Consider the following 20,899-nt stretch of genomic DNA (forward strand, 5'->3'; position numbering starts at 1 on the left):
CCTTTCCATTCCGTGTACAAAGCATGCTAGGAACAAGACTATGTATGTCAGGCAGGTCCTACCAGCCCTGCCTCATGACCTGCCAGCAGGACTCACTGTGGAGCTGAGAGGAGGTGTCCCTCTGTCCCGGGCAGCAATGGTGAGATTATAGAATGCAATGTTCTCTCGATCAAGCTCAGCATCCTTCCGAACCCGCAGCTCCCCCTCCACCGGAGAGATCACAAATTCTCCTGCAAAAGGGGGAAAGGAGTGGGAGAAGAGGGATTCAGGACATTTTCAATAGGAATTGTTCTAGCACCAAGGAGTGAGGAATGAGACACTGGAAAACTGTAGCCTGCATGGACCTCACTCACGTCTGGACAAAAAGGTGAGACCTTGCAAGGAGGAGTGGGCTCTGGGGCCTGTAGCTCCCATGATTGTCTTTTACAGGCTTTGCACCAGGAAATATAGGCTCTGAAAAGGTCTCAGCTGCACATATAGAATTGGGTCAGGTCTGTGGAATTAAAGAAAATGTTGCCTCCCTTATTTTATTTCAGGCAACTAAAATATTAATACAGGGGAGAAGGTCACTTCCTGGCACCCTATCCACAGTGAGCTCCGCAGGTAGCAGCAGACACCAAACTGGGCAGTGGTTACCGCTGTGACACTCCCCAGACAAGTGCACCTACCTGGGGAAGTGGCTGGGGACTCTGATGTGCTAGGTGCCCCCATCTGGGACTTGTGTTTATACTTGGGTGAGCCAGATGTGTAAATACCAGGCTGTGGAATGACTCAAAGCCATTTCTGTGACAGCGGTTTCATTATCGTGTCCTTGGATATAGGACAGTCCCAAAATGATTTACAAGTGTCACAATCACCTCTCAAGGGACGCATACTGCACCCAGGTTATTTAGGAGACTGAAATGGGGGCCAGCTGGCACTTATGGATGTCCTTCCTTCCCTAATTAACCATGAAAATGGTGATGTAAATTATTCCCTTGTTAGCACATATCACTGCATACACAGTCTGGCTTGGCAAGGAGTCAGTGCTCAGCGATGGCCCAAGACTGGGATACCAGGGGTCCTGTAGTTCTGGCTTGAGGTGTAGTGGAAGAACTGTGTACATCAGTGAGAAACCTGCACAAAGGCAGCATGCAGCAGGGCTGGCTAGAGTCAGGGCTAGAAGACTAATTTTCTTAAGATTTTTGAAATTCAGCCCCTCTAATGACAAATGAGAAACTCTCCTTCCTTCCTCTAACATCCTACCGACTGAATGACATGAGCCCAAAGGCCGAGTGAAATGTTTCCTCCTTAGATGTGGGCTTATATGATGTTGATGCTACAGACTGAGAGTTAGGGATCCTGGACTGCAGCTATGCAAGGCAGAGCCATAACTCCTGTGTCAGGCCCAGCAGCATAGATCTTGCCGTGTGTGTAGTTCAAAGAGGGGTTTTTCTTTTAAAACAGCTTCCATGCCCATCTTGGATTTTCCTCAAACCCCTCCCTAGCTGGTTTTCCTTTTTTTCCCTGGGCTAAATCCAAGGTCAAGGCCCCTATGAATAAGCAATAACAAGTTGAAATATTTCCTTGCAGAGCAGATGCTTCTCGTAACAGGATTTCCTGATGTAAAAACTCTAATTTCTCAGAGAAGCAAGTTGAGAAAGTTTTTGAATCGCTTCCTGAACTTTTCTAAACCAGTTGAGCCTTTTCCATTCTCTCCTCATCTGTCTGAAAGGGGGGAAAAGTATATTTTGATTGGAAGTGCTAGTGTGGGGCTCCATCTACCCAGGGTAATAGGATCATCTGAATGAGGAGGAGGAGGAAACTGTGGATACTTTCATCAGTTACACTTGGTCTGGTCTGGATCTCTAGGAAAAGACATTATTAAATACACCTTTCCTCTGCCTGCACCTGTCCACACAAAGCTGGCATCTGGACTTTCAACCTTATCCCTTTTATTCAATGATCAGATTGGACAACTGGACTTTCTACTGGCCTTTTTAACAAGGAGCTGGCCTGTATCCAAGGAGGTACAGGTTGGGTGGACAAGAGAGAGAGTATGTGCAGAGAGATGGTTATCAGTGAATAGTTGTGTATACACAGAGAGCTGTGTAAGTGGATGCAGAGATATACACAGCTGGGTGTGTGTACCAGGAAGTGTGCTAACATTGTATTTACTTATAGGCATTTCAACAGCATTTCCTGCAGTAGCTGAACATCTCAATGATGTCCCTCTTACACCACCTCTAGGAAGTAGGGACATGTTATTTATTTATACACGGAGGCCAGCATAGCTGAAGTGACCTACCTAAGGAAATCTGAGGCAGAGCCAAAAATAGTGCAGACAGTTTCTGAGAGTTAGTCCTGCCCTTTACCCTCAAAGTTTGATGGATGTGGGAATAACCCAAAGGCGTTCCAGATATTTGCTTCTCCCCTATGTCCCAACTCACCAAGAGGGTCCCCAGCTATGATGCTGTATTCCACTTGTCCACTGGGCCCCGAATCTCCATCATGAGCCAGGAAAGTCCATACCCTTGGGCCAGGCTGCCCTTCTGTGATGTCAAAGGGTCCCTCATAGGCTCTTGGAAAAGTAGGCTGGTTGTCATTGATATCATTCAGGTTCACCAACACCTGCAGGGAAGACAAGAACACACACAGTAACAGAGAAACCCTGGAGAGCCATGGAAGCAGACCCCACCACTTTTTCCAGCCTGAAGTACTGAATATCCTAGTGAAAGGCACCATGGCAGAGGAGTCAGGAGACTTTCTTTCCCCGATTGTTTTCTTAAGTTAAAGTGGTGGCATCTCCTTTGTCGTCTCACTTTATTATAAGCCTCTATTTGTTTGTTTTAAACATTCTAGGTTGTCTAGGTTTATTCATTTTGGAACACAAGCAAAATGCTTCTAGATTTGCTGTTTTCACACACTGACCAAGAAGACTGTAAATTACCTTCCTCTTCTTCTGGTTTACTGAATTTTGGAAGGTTCAGTGGAGTCACTAAATACAAAATGAACATGCTTGTTTGACCCTGAGCATGCTGGTCATATTATGGCCGTGTTCTTAGCCAAATTCAATATAGTATGAGGCAAATAAAGTCTGTATGGGCAGGCAGAGAATCTGTGGATCCCACAATTTTGTAATGTCCTTGAAGCGTTTGCAGTTTGGTAGTGTCCAAGTGAACCAGTGCACTATGGTTGGTGCACTGCTGTATGGTTGGTTTTGCAGCCTGCCAAGCTGAGGTAACAACAGCACAAGCCTCCTTTTGACCACTGACATGTTATTCTGGTGCTTTAAAAGCAGACACCTCCACGCCATTCTAAATGTTGGGGCAAATTAAAGCAAAAAAATCAGATGATTTACAAGTTTTCTGCAGCACACACCGATACAAAGCCGGACAAACTGACTACTTGAGGTATGTGGAGAAATGGATGGGCAATTGGAATCCTAGGCCTTAATCTTAAAAACTCATCTAACCGTAGGGTTGCCAGGTGTTCGGTACTGACCCAGACAGTCTGGTATTTTTGCCTCCTGTCCAGTAAAAAATTCAGAAAATACCAGACATCTAAAATGTCGGGTATTTTCTAATTTTTTCCCAGCCAGGAGGCAAAAATCCCAGGTGCTTACCTGGTTCTGCAGGGGACCTGTCTGGCCCGGAGCAGGAAGACAAGATAGCGGAGGCTGCCAGCAGCCTGTTAGGGCCAAAAAGTCTCAAAAGCATTTCTTAAAGAGGTCATGCTGGGTTTATTTATTTATTTTGCTTAATAACTGTTGGAGTCCTGTCTTTTTTTTTCCCCCTCAACAATTTTGGTCTCTCCCCCCTATTTTCCTCCCTCAACAGAATTTTTTCCCAGATTTTTTTTTTGGGGGGGGGGAGAGGTGTTCAATATTTTTGGCTAAACCATCTGGCAACCCTATCTGATCATAGCGATTATCAATCTGATATGCAAGCCCGGGTCCCCACATGAGGTTGTAGGCTGCTATCTTTTTAGTATTCTGTTGCTTTACTTCTTCTGTTTGCATCATACAACTTATATGTTAGTTTCTAACATTGCACAAACCTTAAAACCTATGAAGTTTGGGTACTTATCCAAACGAAACCCAAAGATATGGATACTTTGATGAAGCATATTTTACCTCAGGAATCTCTTGGTGTTGTGTGCTTCTTTTTCCTGACTTACTGAGTCATTTATCTTATTTAACTAATATGACAGCAGGATCTATGGGCTTCAGCCAAGATCATCTCCCCCCCACCACTGAGGTAGAATACAAGGTATAGAAAGAGGAATTTCTGCCATGAAGAGCTTACAGATGAGACTTGTGAAGGATGTCAGAAAGGAAGTATTATTATCCCCATTTGTTTTTGGTTTTTACAGATGGCCATCTTACTGAGAAATTAAGTAGCTTGTCTATGATCACACAGAGAGCCTGCAGGCAGTGCTGGCAGTGAACCCAGATTTCCCCAGGCTCAGTCCAGGGCCTTCATCTAAAGCCCGCCCTTCCTCTTACAATTAGGTTTCTGGTGCAAAAGTTCAAGGCAACAAATCTGAGATTCACTTTCTCCAAATATTTGGCAAAGAATATACTGAAAATTCCTCTCTGTTTGCAGAACCTTTCTTGCTAGTAAATTGTTCACCAGAATATTCACAGAAAATGAACAATAGGGGAGAGGGAATATAGCCGAAGAAAAGTGATTTACAAACTGGAGTGAATATTTCTAAGTTGTTCACAGTAGATACTCAGCCCTTGATAAATACAAAGCTCAACATTAATGTCCTAGCACATTAAAATACTTCTAGGGAAATGGAAGTCCGGGACTGGATGGCTGCATTTTCCTAATGCGATTACTTCTTATTGTGGTTTATAACTTCTAATGTGATAGCAACTGGGAGCCCCAGTCATGGATCAGGTGATGTATAGAGAAAAATAAAAAAGATGGTTTCTGCCCCACACAACTTACAGTTAAAGTACATAGAATCATAGAATACTAGAACTAGAAGGGGCCTCAAGATGTCATCCAGTCTAGTCCCCAGCACTCACAGCAGGACCAAGCACCATCTAGATCATCCCTGACAGATTTTTGTCTAACTTGCTAATATATTGAAATATGAGTAGATATTCCAGGTGCACATGATGAAAATGTTGGAGTGGCCACTGTAAGAATTTTGACTGAAGGTCGGAGGATACAGAGAGATGCTGCCATTTGACTCCTTGAGGTTTGCCTTTAGTTACAAAAGAAAGCTGGATGGACTCCCCCAGTGGTTCTCAAACTATGGGTTGTGCCTGCTATGGAAGGCACGAGTGTGTGCATGGGTGATTTTAGTTTTTTGTAAAAAAAGCTCTGGTTGTCAGTCCTTGGTGGCTGGGGTTCATGCAGAAGTGCTGTGCATACCGGGGAGGTGGGGATCAAGACCTGGGGCTTGGGCTCTCCACCTTTCCATAATCCTTTGCCTGAATGCGGCAGGCCTCCACTATCAAATCTGGAGTGGCAGGAGCAGCACTGAAGTAAGAGTGGCAATAGGGCACTAAATCTGCTGTGAAAAATGATAGACAAATATCACTTTTCACATTGCCACCTTTACCTCTGTGCCGCTCGCTGCTGGCATGGTGCTGCCTTTAGAGCTGGGTGTCCAGCCAGCAGCCACTATTCTCTATTCTGCCTTCAGAGCTGGGTGGCAATATTTATACTTGTGTGGAGGGGTGTGAATGACTATAGACACAAAGAAGGAGGGCACAATCAAATACGCTTTTTAGAACTACTTGTCTATTTAATTCCATTAAAGAAACAATCTTACCACAAGCTGCCCTTTATGCCCTCGCCTTGACAACTGTGTTCAGTTCTGGTCAATGAGGATGTAGCATAAAAGGCAACAATCCAGGGCAACAAATGACTGGAGGCCTGGACAGACTTTCACATGAGGAGATTAGAAGGAACGGGAATAGTAGGTTTTAAAAGGAGATGAATAAAAAGGTGACTTGATAGATGTCAAGTAACAGATGATGTAGAAAAAGTCAGCCAGGCTCTGCTATTTCTCCTCCCCCAATACAATAATAAGAGGGCCCTCAAAGAAAAGAAAAGGGTCAATGTAAAAAGGATAAAAGAAAATACTTTTTCCCTAGACACAATAACATACAAATAATCAGGCTAATTAGACATGTAAAAACACATTGCCTTTCATCAAGGAAGTACAGCATATGTTTAATAAGACACAATAATGCTGCACAACAATTTAGAACAGGAAGTAATGGAGACTGAAGCTGTCAGTGGAAAAGTCAGGGGGAATATTGATGGAAATAACAACGGGCTACAAAAAAATATGGGTGGAGTATAGTGTTAGAAAACGTGGGCTGTGTTGACAGAAATGCCTGTCTCAGCCCATTTATTCAGTGTGTATCTGCTTCTCCCTTTGGTGGGGATCACCACAATGAACTTGCCCCTTCCTGTTCTCTTCCATGTTTTGTAATAACCTTTTGCTAACAGAGTGCAGCTGCTACACATCGTTGAGCAATGACTTACTAGACCAAATGACCTTATCAACTCAGATGAGTGAAACTTTTTAAACTCCTTAGTGGGGGGACATGAAACTTCTCAACGAGGCACTACTGCACAGAATGTTGCTAGCCCCGACAACTTCCCATAACACCCCACTCTCCAATGATCTAGAGCAACAGTGGAACACTGCTCACATAGTAGCTACGTACCGTTGTAGTGGTTGTGAGACGGCGTGATGGGATTGGACACTGGTCTGTGGCAGTGACAACCAGTGTGTAGCGTCCATGGCTGATCTCGTAGTCCAGCTCCTTCACAGTGCGGATCTGCCCCTGAAAAGGCATGCAAAAGTGGTGGGTTGTCTGGTGCACGGGAAACTAACCAAACACATGGGATAAAGAGGTGATGTTGTTACTAACTGTGGCGCTGTTAATGTGAAAGGTGCCCACAATATTCCCCTCTGTGATGGCGTATGCAACTGTGCCATTGGACCCTTCATCTTGATCCAGCGCCTTCATGGTGATGAGGGTGGCGTTGAAGGTGGCTGGCCCTTCATCCAGCGTGACTTCATACTGCTGTTGCTGGAACACTGGGGCATTATCGTTCTCATCCAGGACAGTGACACACACTGTGGTAGTGGCCTGCAGGGCAAAGAACTCATTCTTTTAGTCATGTGCTAAACGAAATATATGATATTTGCTGGTCAGTCCTGGCAGGAAATCAATGATCTGGCTAGAATGGGCTCGGGCCTGGTAGTGCAATGATTGCAGGATGGCTAATAATGGTACATGTGAACCATGGCCAACAAAAAAACCCAACAATGCTTTTCATAGTTATTGCACTTTGCATCTGAGGATCTCAAAGTACTTTACAAACATTAGCTAAGTAAGCTTTACGATTGATAAGTCTTGTTATCCCCATTTAACAACCAGATAAACTGAGGCCCAAAGAGGCAGAGGGTATGACTACACAGCACAGTTATTTCGAAATAACAGACATTATTTTGAAATAACTTTGCTAGTGTCTACCCAGCCAAACCGCTATTTTGAAATAATTTCAAAATAGCGGACGGCTTATTTTGAAATCTGTAAACCTCATTGTACAAGGAATAGCTATTTCGGAATAGGTGCTGTGTAGAGCAGGAATAGGGGCTATATCGAATTAGCGGGCCTCCAGCCCTTCCCAGGGTGTCCTGCTGGCCACTCTGAGCGCACACCAGGAAAACTCTTCTCCTCCCCCCGCCCCCGGCTCTGGAGCCCTTAAAGGTGCAGAGTATGCCCAGAGCCTTTGTGGCTAGCAACAGGTTTCACAGCCCTGAGCCACTCTGTTGCTGCCCCTGACTCTGTGGCCTCGAAATGAACCAGGCAGCTAGTGCCAGCCAGCCCTCCACCACTCACTGGGAGCAGTCCTCAAGCTCCCAAGAGCCTGCCAGGAGTCGGAAGAGATGGGCGCCTTCCTGGTCTAGTGTGGAGGACATGGACCTTATTGAGGTTTGAGGGGATGCCACCAACCCCCATGATCTCCGCACTAGATGCAGGAATGTAGACATCTATGGCCATATTGCTGCCAGCCTGGTCGACAGAAGCCACATCTGCACCCAGCAACAGGTGCGGATGAAAGTTAAAGAGCTGCGGCAGGCCTATGCCAGAGCCAGAGAGGGAAGTTCTCGACCCGGGGCAGAGTCAGACAGCTGCCCCTACTTTGATGCCCTGGACTGCATCCTGGGGGGCAGGACAGTCCGTTCCCCCCAGATGGTCATCGACTCTGGGGTGGAACCAGCTGTCATCATCCTCGCTGAGGCCCCCAACAACAGCACGGAGGAAGAGGCCAGGACCTGGATGAGGCCAGTGTCACCATCCAGCTCAGCCAAGACCCCCAAACCTTCCCTGCGGACATGTCCCAGGTGTTGTCCGACGCTGGGAAAGCAGCATCAGATGAATGCCATCACTGTTCCCTTATGCGTTGGGGCGGCAGGGGAAGGGCTAGGCACTGCACACTTGGGCCTTGCTGGCCACAGATCATACAACAAAATGTCCAAGAGCTGCAGAGTGCCCAGGGGCAGCTCTGACTGTATGGTGGAGAGGGCTTGGTGTCCTGAGTCAGGGTAACCAGAGCAAGCAGAGAAAACGCTGTGCTGTCCTTCAGAGAGGTAGGCAAGCAAGTAGGGAAACCTGAGAAATGGCTGTCCACGGGGGTCCCTTTAAGCACGAGCCTCAGATAGCCTCAGGCAGCAGCCACACAAAGTAACTCCTGACCTGATGCCTTGTGTGAACTGGTTCTGGGCAGCCTTAAATGCAGCATCCAATCAGTGTGGACACGCTATTTCAAAATAGCAAAACGCTATTTCGAAATGCATTTTGTGTGTAGATGCATTATTTCAAAATATCTTATTTTGAAATAATTATTCAGAAATATTTTAATTCAAAATAACACTGTAGTGTAGACAAACCCTAAGTGATATGCCTATTGTCACACATACCTAGCCTAGTTTTGTTTTGGGAGTTCCACTGAAGATTGGCTGCTGTCTAACCCTGCTCAGAACAGATTAAAAGGCTGGCACTAGTCTGCACCAGAGCTTCTACTGTGGTTGCCAATGATGGCAGCAACAATGGAGAGGGGAAAAAAAGTCACGTTGGCACTGCCAGAATGAATCAGAAGAGCTGGAAATAGGATGCTGGAGTTCCAGTCCCATGATCTACCCCCAAAGCCACACTCATCCATTGTTTAAACAAAGTGTTCTTGGGACTCTTCCATCTTTTAATAAACAGTGACCATGTGTCTGAAAATGTTTATTGCACAATCTTTGTGGCCAGCGAGTCGCTGAAAGTTCTTCCAGTCATATCTCAATGGTAGATGATAATTGAAGTGCACAAGGACTGTCAGGAGAAAAACTATAAATCCATCAGCTTCTTCTTAATTATGCCCCTTTCCCTTTTAACAGGAGTAGGAGACGACAAATGAAAAATTCACCATAAGTCATGCAGAGATACGTTTCTTTTATTCCACTGGCTGGAGAAGGACAAAAACATATCTTAGGCAAGACACTTGGCAGGATGACTAACTCTCCCCCCAATGTCTCAGTGGAATATTCCTGTCCACACCAGCCCCTGTCTCTGAGCAAGAAGAGAAGGCTAGAGACACATTTTTACTCTGTCTTGTTACCTGCTGCCACAGGAAGTCTCACTCTGTGAGAAGGCATCAGAGTGGAATGTACCAGTCTCATCCTAGCATAGGGCGGCGAGAGGGCTATACATGTGACATAGGAAGGGTTTAGGGTAAATTAAAATGGGACTGTTGTGGGTCCCTTTGACCATGCAAAAACTATTTGACTTTGTACCTAAATATCTCCCTAAGCAGAAGCCTGTTGTCCCTCAGGGAATAGCTTTCACAAGAGTTTTGCAAAAATTTTGCAGCAAAACCTCAAACCACAGAGTAGTCAGGTGGCTTCCTCTTTCCATTACAGACTCAGAATTTGGGGCAGGTTAGTTGGAGAGCTTCACTACAGGGTCGCATGTGTCACTGGTTATGCAGCAGAGCTGGCAGGCAGCAGGAGGGGCAGAAACACAGTCTACCCAATAATCTGATGCAATTACCAGGTGCTGCCACTAAACCTGCATTTTGACAAGCTATGGAACCCACTCCTCCTCCTCCTCCTCTCTTAGAACTTTTATCAGCTTCATCAACAACATCCCCTTGACAACATCTATTTGGTGCTGCAGCAGAGGAGCCCTGTGACTTAGCCAGCCATCACAGTCTTCCTCCAAAATACAGGACTATGTAGCACTTTGAAGACTAACAAGATGGTTTATTAGATGATGAGCTTTCATGGGCCAGACCCACTTCCTCAGATCAAATAGTGGAAGAAAATAGTCACAACCATATATACCAAAGGATACAATTAAAAAAAAGAACACATATGAAAAGGACAAATCACATTTCAGAACAGAAGGGAAATGCGGGGGGGGGGGGGGGGGGGAAGGTAAATATCTGTGAGCTAATGGTATTAGAGGTGATAATTGGGGAAGCTATCTTTGTAATGGGTAAGATAACTGGGGTCTTTGTTGAGACCCACGCGTAGAGTGTCGAATTTTAGCATGAATGACAGTTCAGAGGATTCCCTTTCAAGTGCAGATTTAAAAGGCTTCTGAAGCAGGATGCAGGTAATTAAGTCGTTGAGACAGTGTCCTTTCTGGCTGAAATGGCAAGAAACTGTTGATTTGTACTTCAGGATCTCTACCAAGCATTTATAAACCTCAACTGCCCACCCGGAGAAATAAAAAAGCAAATTGAAAGAGCCAGACGAATACCTAGAAACCATCTACTTCAAGACAGACCCAAGAAAACCAACAATAGAATACCACTTGTCATCACATACAGCCCCCAACTTAAACCTGTCCAACACATTATCAATAAACTACAGCCTATACAGGCAGTCCCCGGGTTACATTGATCCGACTTACATCGGATCCCTACATACAAACGGGGTGAGGCAACCCCGCACTAGCTGCTTCCCTCCAGCAGACCAGGGAGACGCGAAGCTAGCGCCCCCCTCCCCAGCAGACCAGGGAGACGCAGAGTGGCTTTTCTCAGCAGACACCTCAGCTTGAGAATAAAGGACTGAGGGAAGTGAGGTGTGGGAGAATAAAACTGAGCTCTGGAGAAATGTTTGGCTAGAGTTTAACCTACAATATGTACCAGTTCCGACTTACATACAAATTCAACTTAAGAACAAACCTACAGTCTCTATCTTGTACGTAACCCAGGGACTGCCTGTACTGGAACAGGATACATATTCCTGCGCATCCAGAAATATAATTTATGCTATCATGTGCCGAAAGTGTCCGTCTGCTTTGTACATTGGACAAACGTCTCAGACACTTCACCAAAGGATCAATACCCACAAAACAGATATTAGACAGGATCACAAAGAAAAAACAGACTAACACGGCTACATTTCTATCACTATTCTTCCTCCAGTGATCCTTACTACACAAACACTAACCATACCTCCAATTCTACTGCCTCTGTTTTGGTCACCTCTCCTTTTGACAGTGCCCATTGGCGCAGTAGGCAGATAGGTTCATCTACACAGGGCCTATCCCATTTTGATCAGGCATAGGTAACTGATCACCTGGCCTACCCAGCTACTCTGTGGAGGTAGCCACAGTGCAAATCTCCAGCCAATATTGCTTCTGATCAGAAGCAGTCTCTGCTATTCCAGTGGGGTACCAAAGCAGCCTGATTCCTGCCTGAAGAGGATCCCTGCCAGAAGAGACCAGCCCCTCTGCAGTGACTGAGTCATCTCTGAACCTGAGGCTCATTCATGGAGTGTGTCAGTGCACCATCTTTTAGTTAGTCAGTCAGGGAATTTGTTTGGGGATTTTATAACCTGCTGCATATTAAACCTGTGGAGGGATTTACTACCTTCTCCCACTTGTGAGTCCTTTGGGCTGTACTGGACCCTGTCTGCCCCACTGCTAAACCACTGCAGAGAAGTATTTTGTGGTCATAATTCATCAAGGGCCCCAACAAAATACATGTACCAACGGGACACTAATTTTACAGTTGCTGGGCACCGGTGAACCTAAAAATAATGTTTTACCCTGTTATGTTATATTTGTCCTGTTTATTATAGTGTATGTGTTTGTGTTATTTTCTGGGAGTCTCCAACTATCTGGCAAGTATGTGGGGATTACCCTGGGTTAGAATTTTCCTCCTAAGCTGCCCTGGTGACCCTGCCAGGAAGGAGTGAGGACGGTTCAGGCATCGCCAAATAAATCCATAGGAAAAAATAAAGTTGAGTGGGTGGTGGGACCCAGAAGAACCCAGACCTGTCCATCAAAACCTGTAAGCAGATTAGCCTTAAAGAAGTAACCAGGTGGAGAGGGGCGCTACATATCCCCAGCTCTCTTAAAGAACCTCAGTCCTGACCTATGCATCATTTGCTAATTCATTTCAACCCAATTGCAGTGAAGTACTCAAAGTAATTGGAAGGAAAGTGGTAGAAATGTAGCCGTGTTAGTCTGGTGCAGCTGAAACAAAAAACAGGACTGTGTAGCACTTTAAAGACTAACAAGATGGTTTAATAGGTGATGAGCTTTTGTGGGCCAGACCCACTTCCTCAGATCAAATAGTGGAAGAAAATTGTCACAACCATATATACCAAAGGATACAATTAAAATTGATATATATGGTTGTGACAATTTTCTTCCACTATTTGATCTGAGGAAGTGGGTCTGGCCCACAAAAGCTCATCACCTATTAAGCCATCTTGTTAGTCTTTAAAGTGCTACACAGTCCTATTTTTTGTTTTAATTGGAAGGGGTGAGAAAGCAGCTATGATACCACTGTGTTCCTTTGCCTGGAGCCCCAAATGACAGTGTGTGGAAATCAGGTTTTTCTGGTTTTCTGATCTGTCATCAGATCAATGGGATTCTTCCCATTGCTGCTTAGAACATTTGCTGGCATTTAGAGTGAACTCATACCTTGTCTTCTAAACTTATTTCACTAGAGAAAAAAGAGAGAAAGGAGTTAAAAGTGTTAGGTAAGTATACACTAAAGAGGAAGGTTGAATTAAGATATTCAACTCCAGTTACCTTAATTACATAGCTGGAGTCAACGAACCTGAGTTTCCCTGCTGTCCCACAGTGGGAGGCCAACAGGACCGGCTTCCCTTACTCCTTGCAGGAGCAGGAGTACCAGCCACAGACGGAGGCACCCACTGAGTTCAGTTTTGTGGGTCTTTAAAAGACCAACTAAATCAAACTCTGGAAGATTGATCACAGCAGCGTTAATCTTCCCCGGAATGAAGACATGGCCTATGGCTCCACTTTGCGTAGCCATTTAGCTTTGCTAACCTTGTTTGATTGTTGGGCTCAGTTTCTCGTTAATTCCAGTTGATTAGTTTGGTCACAATTTTGACATGGAAGAAGTGGAACTTGGCAATTCTGGCTGAATTTTGTTTTGAGATTTTGAGCTTGTTTGAATCTGAAACTCAGGTGACAGATGGAGAAGTTACAAGCTTACGTGGATAAAATCAAATGTTTTCTTGATAAGCCATGAAGCAAGATTTTAGGTCAGACTGGGAACATAGTGAAGGCCCTGTGTACTCTACAAAAATGGAACTGTAACTGGGTCATGAGAAAAAAAAACAGAGCACTCCTCAGAGACACTACTTTATCTGACTCCAAATACTTAAACAGAAATAGGACATCAAGTACCCCCTCCTCCAAAAAAGGAAAAAAAGAGACACGCATATGCAATGATGTGCAAAAAGAGGCAGTTGTCCCAATCTCTAACTTGTCAGAAGAGGCAGGGAACTGAAGCCACAGCCTATAATAATACAGCTGTTATCTGATGGATAAGTCAACATGCGGAATACAAAAATTCTAATAAAAGTGAAGGATTTACAATGCTCTGTCCTTTGAAGTAGAGATTGGCTCTGCACGTGTGAGGCTTTTCACAAGGGCACCTCATGAACACTCTGAGGAACAAAAACAAACATACATTCCAAGCATACCAACCAACCCACCAGATCACCATTCCAGGCGGATCTGAGAAGATGATACTCCCTTTTATGAGCACTTTTCTACCACTGGGGGGATGTGGTATAGTCTAGATATAGTTCTCTGAGGGGAGAATTGGGTTATAAAGTGCTGTGCACTGGCACACACTGTGCACACACTGTTTTCAGACAGCTAAAGAGAAACACTATAGAGCGCTAGAGAGAAAAGAAGTTGAGCCCCCTCCCTGCCCCTCACAACATCTACACTATAAACAATCAAAATTCAAGTTATCTGCAGCAAAAGGGGGATACTCAAGGTGGTTGGACAAATGAGAGTTTTAAATGCAAATACTGCACATAGTAGAACATGTTTTCTTGACACTATTGTTACAAGCAGTGGGGGTTGGGGAGGAGGAAGGGGAGGCTAATTAGTCATGGGTCATTTGCTATTGTATATATTTTCCCATTCCTGCCCACTAGCTCAAGCCATGCACCAGTTGGGCCTCTTCTAGTAGGGTATAAGATGTCTGTTGAGGCAAAAAACAAGGAACAGGATTCATTATGTGCCTCTCTGCTAACATCTTGGCACAGTATTGTTCCAAGTGCATTTAGAAGCTTGCCTGGCAAAGGGGACTGGTGTCTCCTGTCCTTCTCACCAGTTCTCGTCACACAACTCAGTCACATCTCCTATACTGAGCAGGATGCCACTACGTGCATTATATGTTTTCTGTCATCTTCCTACCATTAGATCTTAGATGCTCTTTCCAAAGAAGGCAAACTGTTTTCTCTCATCCTCTGACGTAGGTTGTGTTGGGATCTGTACTGAGGTGCAATGGCCTCGTTCCAGTACATAGCAGGCAAACTCACCCTGTTGGTCTTAGCTAAACCTGCCTCTTCAACCTCCTCACAGGAAGTGCAGAGGGCAGGGCAGAAAATGTAAGAGCAAGGCCCTGCAGCTCCATTGGAGCCAGACCAGTGAAAGAGCCAGACATCCTTTCCAGGGAGCCAAACTCCCCAAAGAGCCCATGACTGGCTGAAGCAGGTGATGATTCCCCTGAACTAGCCTTGAAGGAAGGACTGCTGCTGCCCCAGGAGACAGACAGAACCAAAGGGGAAGTGGAAAGTGAATCACATAGCACGAGGATGAGGAACCAGGCCCTCCAGCTGCAAGGAAGCCTTGCCAAATGATGGTAGGAAGTAGCTCAGAGAAATGAGGCAATGACTCAGCTATGTTGCTGGGAGGCAAGACAATTGCCCTATGCTTCCCTGCCAATCCTGTGATGGGATCACTTGCCACTTTCCGGATCCTGGGCTGGCACCTGGTAGAGCACAATGGTCTCAGGTCCCCTAACCTCTGGCCCTGCACTCGGGGGAGGATGAGCACTAACCCCAAGGCATGAAGGCCTGAGCCACTGCCTGCTTTTGCTTAACCTCTTCCCAGGAGGCCTGGACTGATGACTGCTTTTCTCCATAGCCCTGAGGCTAGAGGCCTGAACCACAACCACTGGAGTCCTCAACCTTAGCATAAGAAGACCTGATCTATTGGCTGCCTGCTTTGCACTTCCCACGGAGCAGGCTTGGCTACCACCAACCTGATGCGAGCAGATTCCCCATCACCAACAAAGGGGAACTCCTGGCCCCAAGACACAGGCCCCTTCCAAACATGGTGGAGAATGCAGGTTCTGCTCCAGCTGGGACAAGGAGAAAAAATGCGAATCTGATTCACCCACTGCAGAGACAGAAGGAGAATTTTCCCCTCTGAGCCTAATGGAGATGGAAAAGTTTATAAAGTGGCTTGCCAAGAGCGAGCAACAACAGGCACTCCAGACCCAAAAGTAGCAGCAGCTCCTCGTCCAACAGCTGAGCAACCATTAGCAAAGGCTGACTTGGGAATTGGGAACCCAGCATCGAGAGCAACAGCACCAATGCCTGCTGCTGATCTCCATGACACCAGACGTTATGGGAAGAATGATCCAGACAGCCTCTGCCGTGACCACGTACCTTACCAAGAGGTGGCCTGATGATAACCTGGAGGCCTTACTGGTCATATTTGAATGTCTTGCATCAGTGAGACAGTGACTTGCTGAAGAGTGGGACAGCCTCTTCATGCCATATTTAATGGGCAACTGAAAAACATGATCCTCACTGCCCTCAACATTATGCCCAATACTTCCTGCAACAATTCTGGAGAGAGATGGACCCACTGGGGTCCAAACTACAGTTAATCATGCAGGGGATGAAGATGTCTGTTGGCAGTAGATGTAACCTGAGCATCATACTAGAATTGAGGTCACCAAATGGGTGGTCCTGGAGCAATCTATTCCCATCCTATCGCCATACGGAAGGGCATGGGTCCTTTGTGATCAGCTGGACACCCCGAGAGAAGCAATCATCCTAATGGAAAACTTTGTGGTCAACAAAAGCCCAGTCCACCCAAGAGGAACAAGCACAAATTCAAAGACCCAGACTGAGTGAGAGGCATACCAACAGACAGGATCCCAGGTACTGGCAGAGCAGTCAAGGAGGGCCACATAGTGATGGAAATCTGGGTGCCTGTAGCTAGCTGCTTTGGTTATCTCTGCCAAGAGCACTCCAATATATTACCACTGTAGACCCTCAGAAAAGGATCCTGAGACATGCTGCTGGATCTAGCTTCCAAGAAGACAATAGCCTTTGCTACCCCCATAAGACTACACCAATTTACCATGATGCCCTTCTGGCTCTATGGGGCTCCATCCACCTTCAAGCAGTTGATGGATTACATATTATAGCTTCATGGTACCTGTGCCACCACCTACTTGGACAATGTGATCATGTACAGCAGTAACTGGAAGGGACCGTCTCAACATCCTTCAGGTTTTACACCGCTGGGCCCATGGTGAATGCCAACAAATGCAAACTAGGCTGGAAGAAGGCCACTTATATAGGATACATCCTGGGTATGGTCAAGTCCACTCCTTGTGGGTAAAGTCCAGGCCACTCAGCCCTATCTACCATGTCAATCAAAAAGTTCTTGGGGTTAGCAGGTTATTACTGCCACTTTGTCCCCAACTTCTCATTGATACTGACAGAACTTCTGAAGGATAACATCCAATCAGTTCACTGGACAGAAGACTGAGTTCGAGCCTTTCAGGCACTTAAAGACCACTTGTGACAACAATCTATGGTGTTCAACCCTGATTCTCTCGAGAGTTCATCCTTCAAACCAATCTCTGGGAGTAATGCTCTTCTGAGAAATCAAGGAAGAACAGCACCCGTTGATTTATCTCACCTGAAAGCTGTTTCGACACAAGCACAACTAGTCTGTGATTGAAAAGGAGGTCCCAACTGTCAAGTGTACTGCAGAAGCCTTGCAATAGAGCCCCCGTACTCTAATGACTGACCACTGCATACTGAAAAGGAGACTAACCTACGTGTGATCCTCAATCACATGCCCTCTTAGTTCCATTCTGAGCTAGTAAGACACACAAACAGCCATTTCTTTTCCTGGGTGGCAGAAGGTGAATCCCAGCTCCTCAGAGATGCATTTAAGAGTGTGGGTGTGTAATACAGCGGAGTGGCCTCACTCTGGCATGAAGAGGGCTAACTCACTCTGCTGGGCTCAGCCTGAGTAGGGTTGCCAGATGGCTGAAACAAAAATACCACCCCCCCCCCCCCCAAAAAATGGGAAAAAATTCTGTTGAAGGGGGAAAAAAAAACCCTCCTCCGAAGACAAGCCAAAAAAAGCCATTGCTTCCCCTACCTCTTTTGGCTGGCAGCCATTTTGTGCCAGCAGCCTTGGGGAACCAGGTAAGCATGGGGGCTGGGGTCGGGGGGCTGGGAGCCAGGTGGGGGCTCAGGGAGGGCAGGCGCTGAGTGTTTGTAGGGTTGCCAGGTGCCTGTCATTTTTGCCTCCTGGCCGGGGAAAAATTCAGAGAATACTGGACATTTTAGGTGTCCGGTATTCTCTGAACTTTTTACCGAACAGGAGCCGAAAATACTGGACTGTCTGCGTAAATACCGGACACCTAGTAACTCTAGGCTCAGCTAAGCCCTCGGCGTAAGTGTGCAGGCAAGTTCACACAACTTACACATCAGTCAAGCCAGCAAGATATTTTTAAGAAGAACATACTTCAGTGAAAATCTGGATTGTGCATCTGAATTCTTGTGAGGAAAAGCAGGTTCTGAAGTGTCTAACTGGCTATCTCTGAATGTAACAAATCAGAGTCTTGCTATCCTAAACCACTTATTTTAAAACCAGTACCGTATACATGGAAAATGGACTGAAGTTTAGTGCTGCATTTCACAGTTCACAGCTGATCTTAGTGCATCTGTTATGTGTGTCCTGGAAGTAGACAGCTGAAATTAGCAGTCCTACCCAGTCACAATATCCTGTTGATCTCAAGAAACCTGCAGGGATTGATCATTATGCTAAGCAGCACAAAGTTTCTTTTTTTCTCTCTCTTTTTTCCCTCTGACCTCTTGGGGGTGCTCTCAGCTCTCTGCTTCTCTCTCTCAAGTTGGAGTATGCATTATCTCAGTGAAATTTCCTGTGTATGCAACCCTCTTGCTCTGCCTGACTATCTCAGGGTTGCTCAGAGTGTGTGTGTAAGACACAGGAGAGAAAAATTCTGGAGAAGGGTTAGCTCCAATTTCAGTGAGCGAAGATGGATATTTACTCCAGTCGTGCAATGGACAGCACATGGAAGGGCTGGCTGTTGCTGACAACTTTCTACTTGGCTTTCTACCAAGGTAAAGTCAGGTTGGTTTTCCTCTATTCAAAATGGAGAGGAAAGGAAAATCTAATTTTTTTCTGCTTTCTGTATTTACTGAGTATTCCAGAATAGATCAAATTGTGTTATTTCTCACTTTTCTCCGTATGTTAAAGTTCTCAAGGGAGATTTTTCAAAGACTTAAGGAGGGGGCTCTGTTTTGGGGATGGCTAATGAGTGCTGTTTGTATAGGGGTAAGAAGGGGAGCTGCTGTATTTTTCAAATTCTACTTTCCTGCAATTATTGTCCTCCCTTTTCCTTCACTTTGAACTAATTTGTGCCTAAGAACAAAACCAAGTCATAAACAAAACAACAGCACTAGTCCCATAAAGGGATACGGAGAAGATACAGAGATGCAGAGTAGATTTCTACTTGCTGCTTATCCTCAGCTCTTTTGGAGATGTAAGCACAGAACATTTGGCCTAGCATCTAGGTGAATGGAGTCTTTCATTATTAACAGGGGGTGGCAGATAGAGGCAGTTTGTTTGAGTTCAATAAGACAACTTTGTCCTCTATAGAGATGCTTGTTATTGAGCAGCATGCATTTGTGTGCGCACACACCAGGAAGTTGCTACTTCTGTCGGCTTTTCTGAGCATACAGGACACCAACCAGAGTGGTCTTTGATCTATTAACTGGGTGCTCCTGAGTTTCCAGGAATTGAGCTATTGAGAGATCACACTAGGGTTCTGAAGTTTTCTGTACTCCAATAGTCTTGAGTATTTCCAGATAAGTTGGATATCAAACAAGCTGCTAGCCTTCGGCTGTGCTTTGGTGCCCTCAGCTGGCCTCAAATCAGGGTCACTTATCTCACATGTGATGTATCTCACGGCCTTTGCTGAATGTAGAGAAGAGTTTTATATATTAAAGGCACAACAGGTTAACAAATAAAGGAAGGAAAGGAGTGGGGTTCTGTAATGATGCCTGCAACTGCAGGGAAATAATTATGTGAGACATCATGCTCTATGCCTAACAACATGCTTCTAGTTCTGTTGCTGACAATGTGACCTAAGGAAAAATCCATCCTGGCTCCAAACCTGGCAATCAGTTTAACACTGGACAGCCACAAATGTTTGTTTACTATACAGAAGAAAAAAACTTGTTTTTTCACACTTCATTTTCTATTTCCTGGTTACTTGTGGCAGATTTACTGATGGCTGCAATGTGTAAAGGGAGAAATCTGCCACACAAGAGGTATTTTTAGTCAGATGATAATTGCTAAGAACATCTCCTGTGGTTTGAGGTGATAAATAACTAAGGGGGTGCACAATGTTGTTTCTGCATGCCTCACACTCAAGCCCCCTTGCATCTATCTCATTCCCCTCTGTAAATGCCCTGCACTACCTTCCCATTGCCTCTATATCAAGGACTCTCTGCACTACTACCCCATCTCTTAGGCCAGGAACCCTGTGTGTATTCCCCCCCCCCCCCCCATTTCTTTTCATTCTGTCTGTGAGATAAGTCATTCAGAGAGTCAATGTTTTAAACTGTATCAGAAAGAAAGGCAGAGCTGAGATGGGGTATTGCTATGCTGGAAGGCGTTAAAAGCTGCTATCAGCTGGTTCTTTGATCTACAGACAAACTGAGAAATGACAGAGTTGAGTGCAAAACTTTGGCTTTGCTCAGTCAAAAAAACAAAGTCAAAATCCAGAAACCTCATGCAGCTGGATAGACACTGATCAGATATCCGCACACATCAGTAAATGCAAGATCAAGCCATAGAGAAAGGAGGTTGGTTACTCTGGTGAAAGAGAGATGGCTGACCTTGTGGAAATTGCCAATTGCACCTTCCTCTGGACACATTTACATGGATATTTAAGCAATCAAACAAAAAGATTTTTCAAAGCTTAACAGAAATTAACACTAGCCCTTGATTCCAGCATAACATTTCCTCTGAGATAACCCCTTCTGCTAGTCACACTCTGGGAATGGCCTTTTAGAGCACAGACATCCCGTCTTGGGCTCAGGTGTATGAGCAGCCCCTGCAAACACTCTTTCAAAGATCTGTCATGCCAACCGTCCAGACACTGCCAATCCAATATTAATACGACTGTGCCAAGCATTCAGGCATCCTGCACAGAATAGATCAGTGGAAAGGTGGGTTGCAGAGCACCGATGAGGACAGGAATGAACCTGGAGTGAGGAACAGGGTGAAGATAGCACTACACATGGTGCAGAG

General features: G+C 45.4%; 2 protein-coding genes across 6 annotated transcripts in view; one reads left to right on the forward strand and one right to left on the reverse strand.

Moving 5' to 3' along the window:
* The window catches only part of CDH23 (cadherin related 23), a 573,109-nt gene that overhangs the window by 45,471 nt on the left and 506,739 nt on the right, over positions 1–20,899 (reverse strand). For all 4 annotated transcript variants that reach the window (XM_075934954.2, XM_075934952.2, XM_075934956.2 and 1 more), the window contains 4 exons: positions 6,887–7,108; positions 6,680–6,799; positions 2,430–2,610; positions 97–230 (listed from right to left, as the gene is read on the reverse strand). In XM_075934954.2, coding sequence (XP_075791069.2) covers positions 97–230; positions 2,430–2,610; positions 6,680–6,799; positions 6,887–7,108 — 657 coding nt within the window. The remainder of the gene's footprint in view (positions 1–96; positions 231–2,429; positions 2,611–6,679; positions 6,800–6,886; positions 7,109–20,899) is intronic.
* Positions 18,460–20,899, forward strand: part of VSIR (V-set immunoregulatory receptor) — a 42,802-nt gene continuing 40,362 nt past the window's right edge. Inside the window, exon 1 of one of the 2 annotated variants that reach the window (XM_075934961.2) lies at positions 18,460–18,702. In XM_075934961.2, the coding sequence (XP_075791076.2) occupies positions 18,618–18,702 (85 nt within the window). In that variant the 5' untranslated portion in view covers positions 18,460–18,617. The remainder of the gene's footprint in view (positions 18,703–20,899) is intronic. The other variant, XM_006121492.5, reaches the window with a different exon arrangement.

The sequence above is a fragment of the Pelodiscus sinensis genome, chromosome 8 (genome assembly GCF_052426305.1).
Source record: "Pelodiscus sinensis isolate ZL-2025 chromosome 8, ASM5242630v1, whole genome shotgun sequence".
Taxonomy (NCBI): Eukaryota; Metazoa; Chordata; order Testudines; family Trionychidae; genus Pelodiscus; species Pelodiscus sinensis.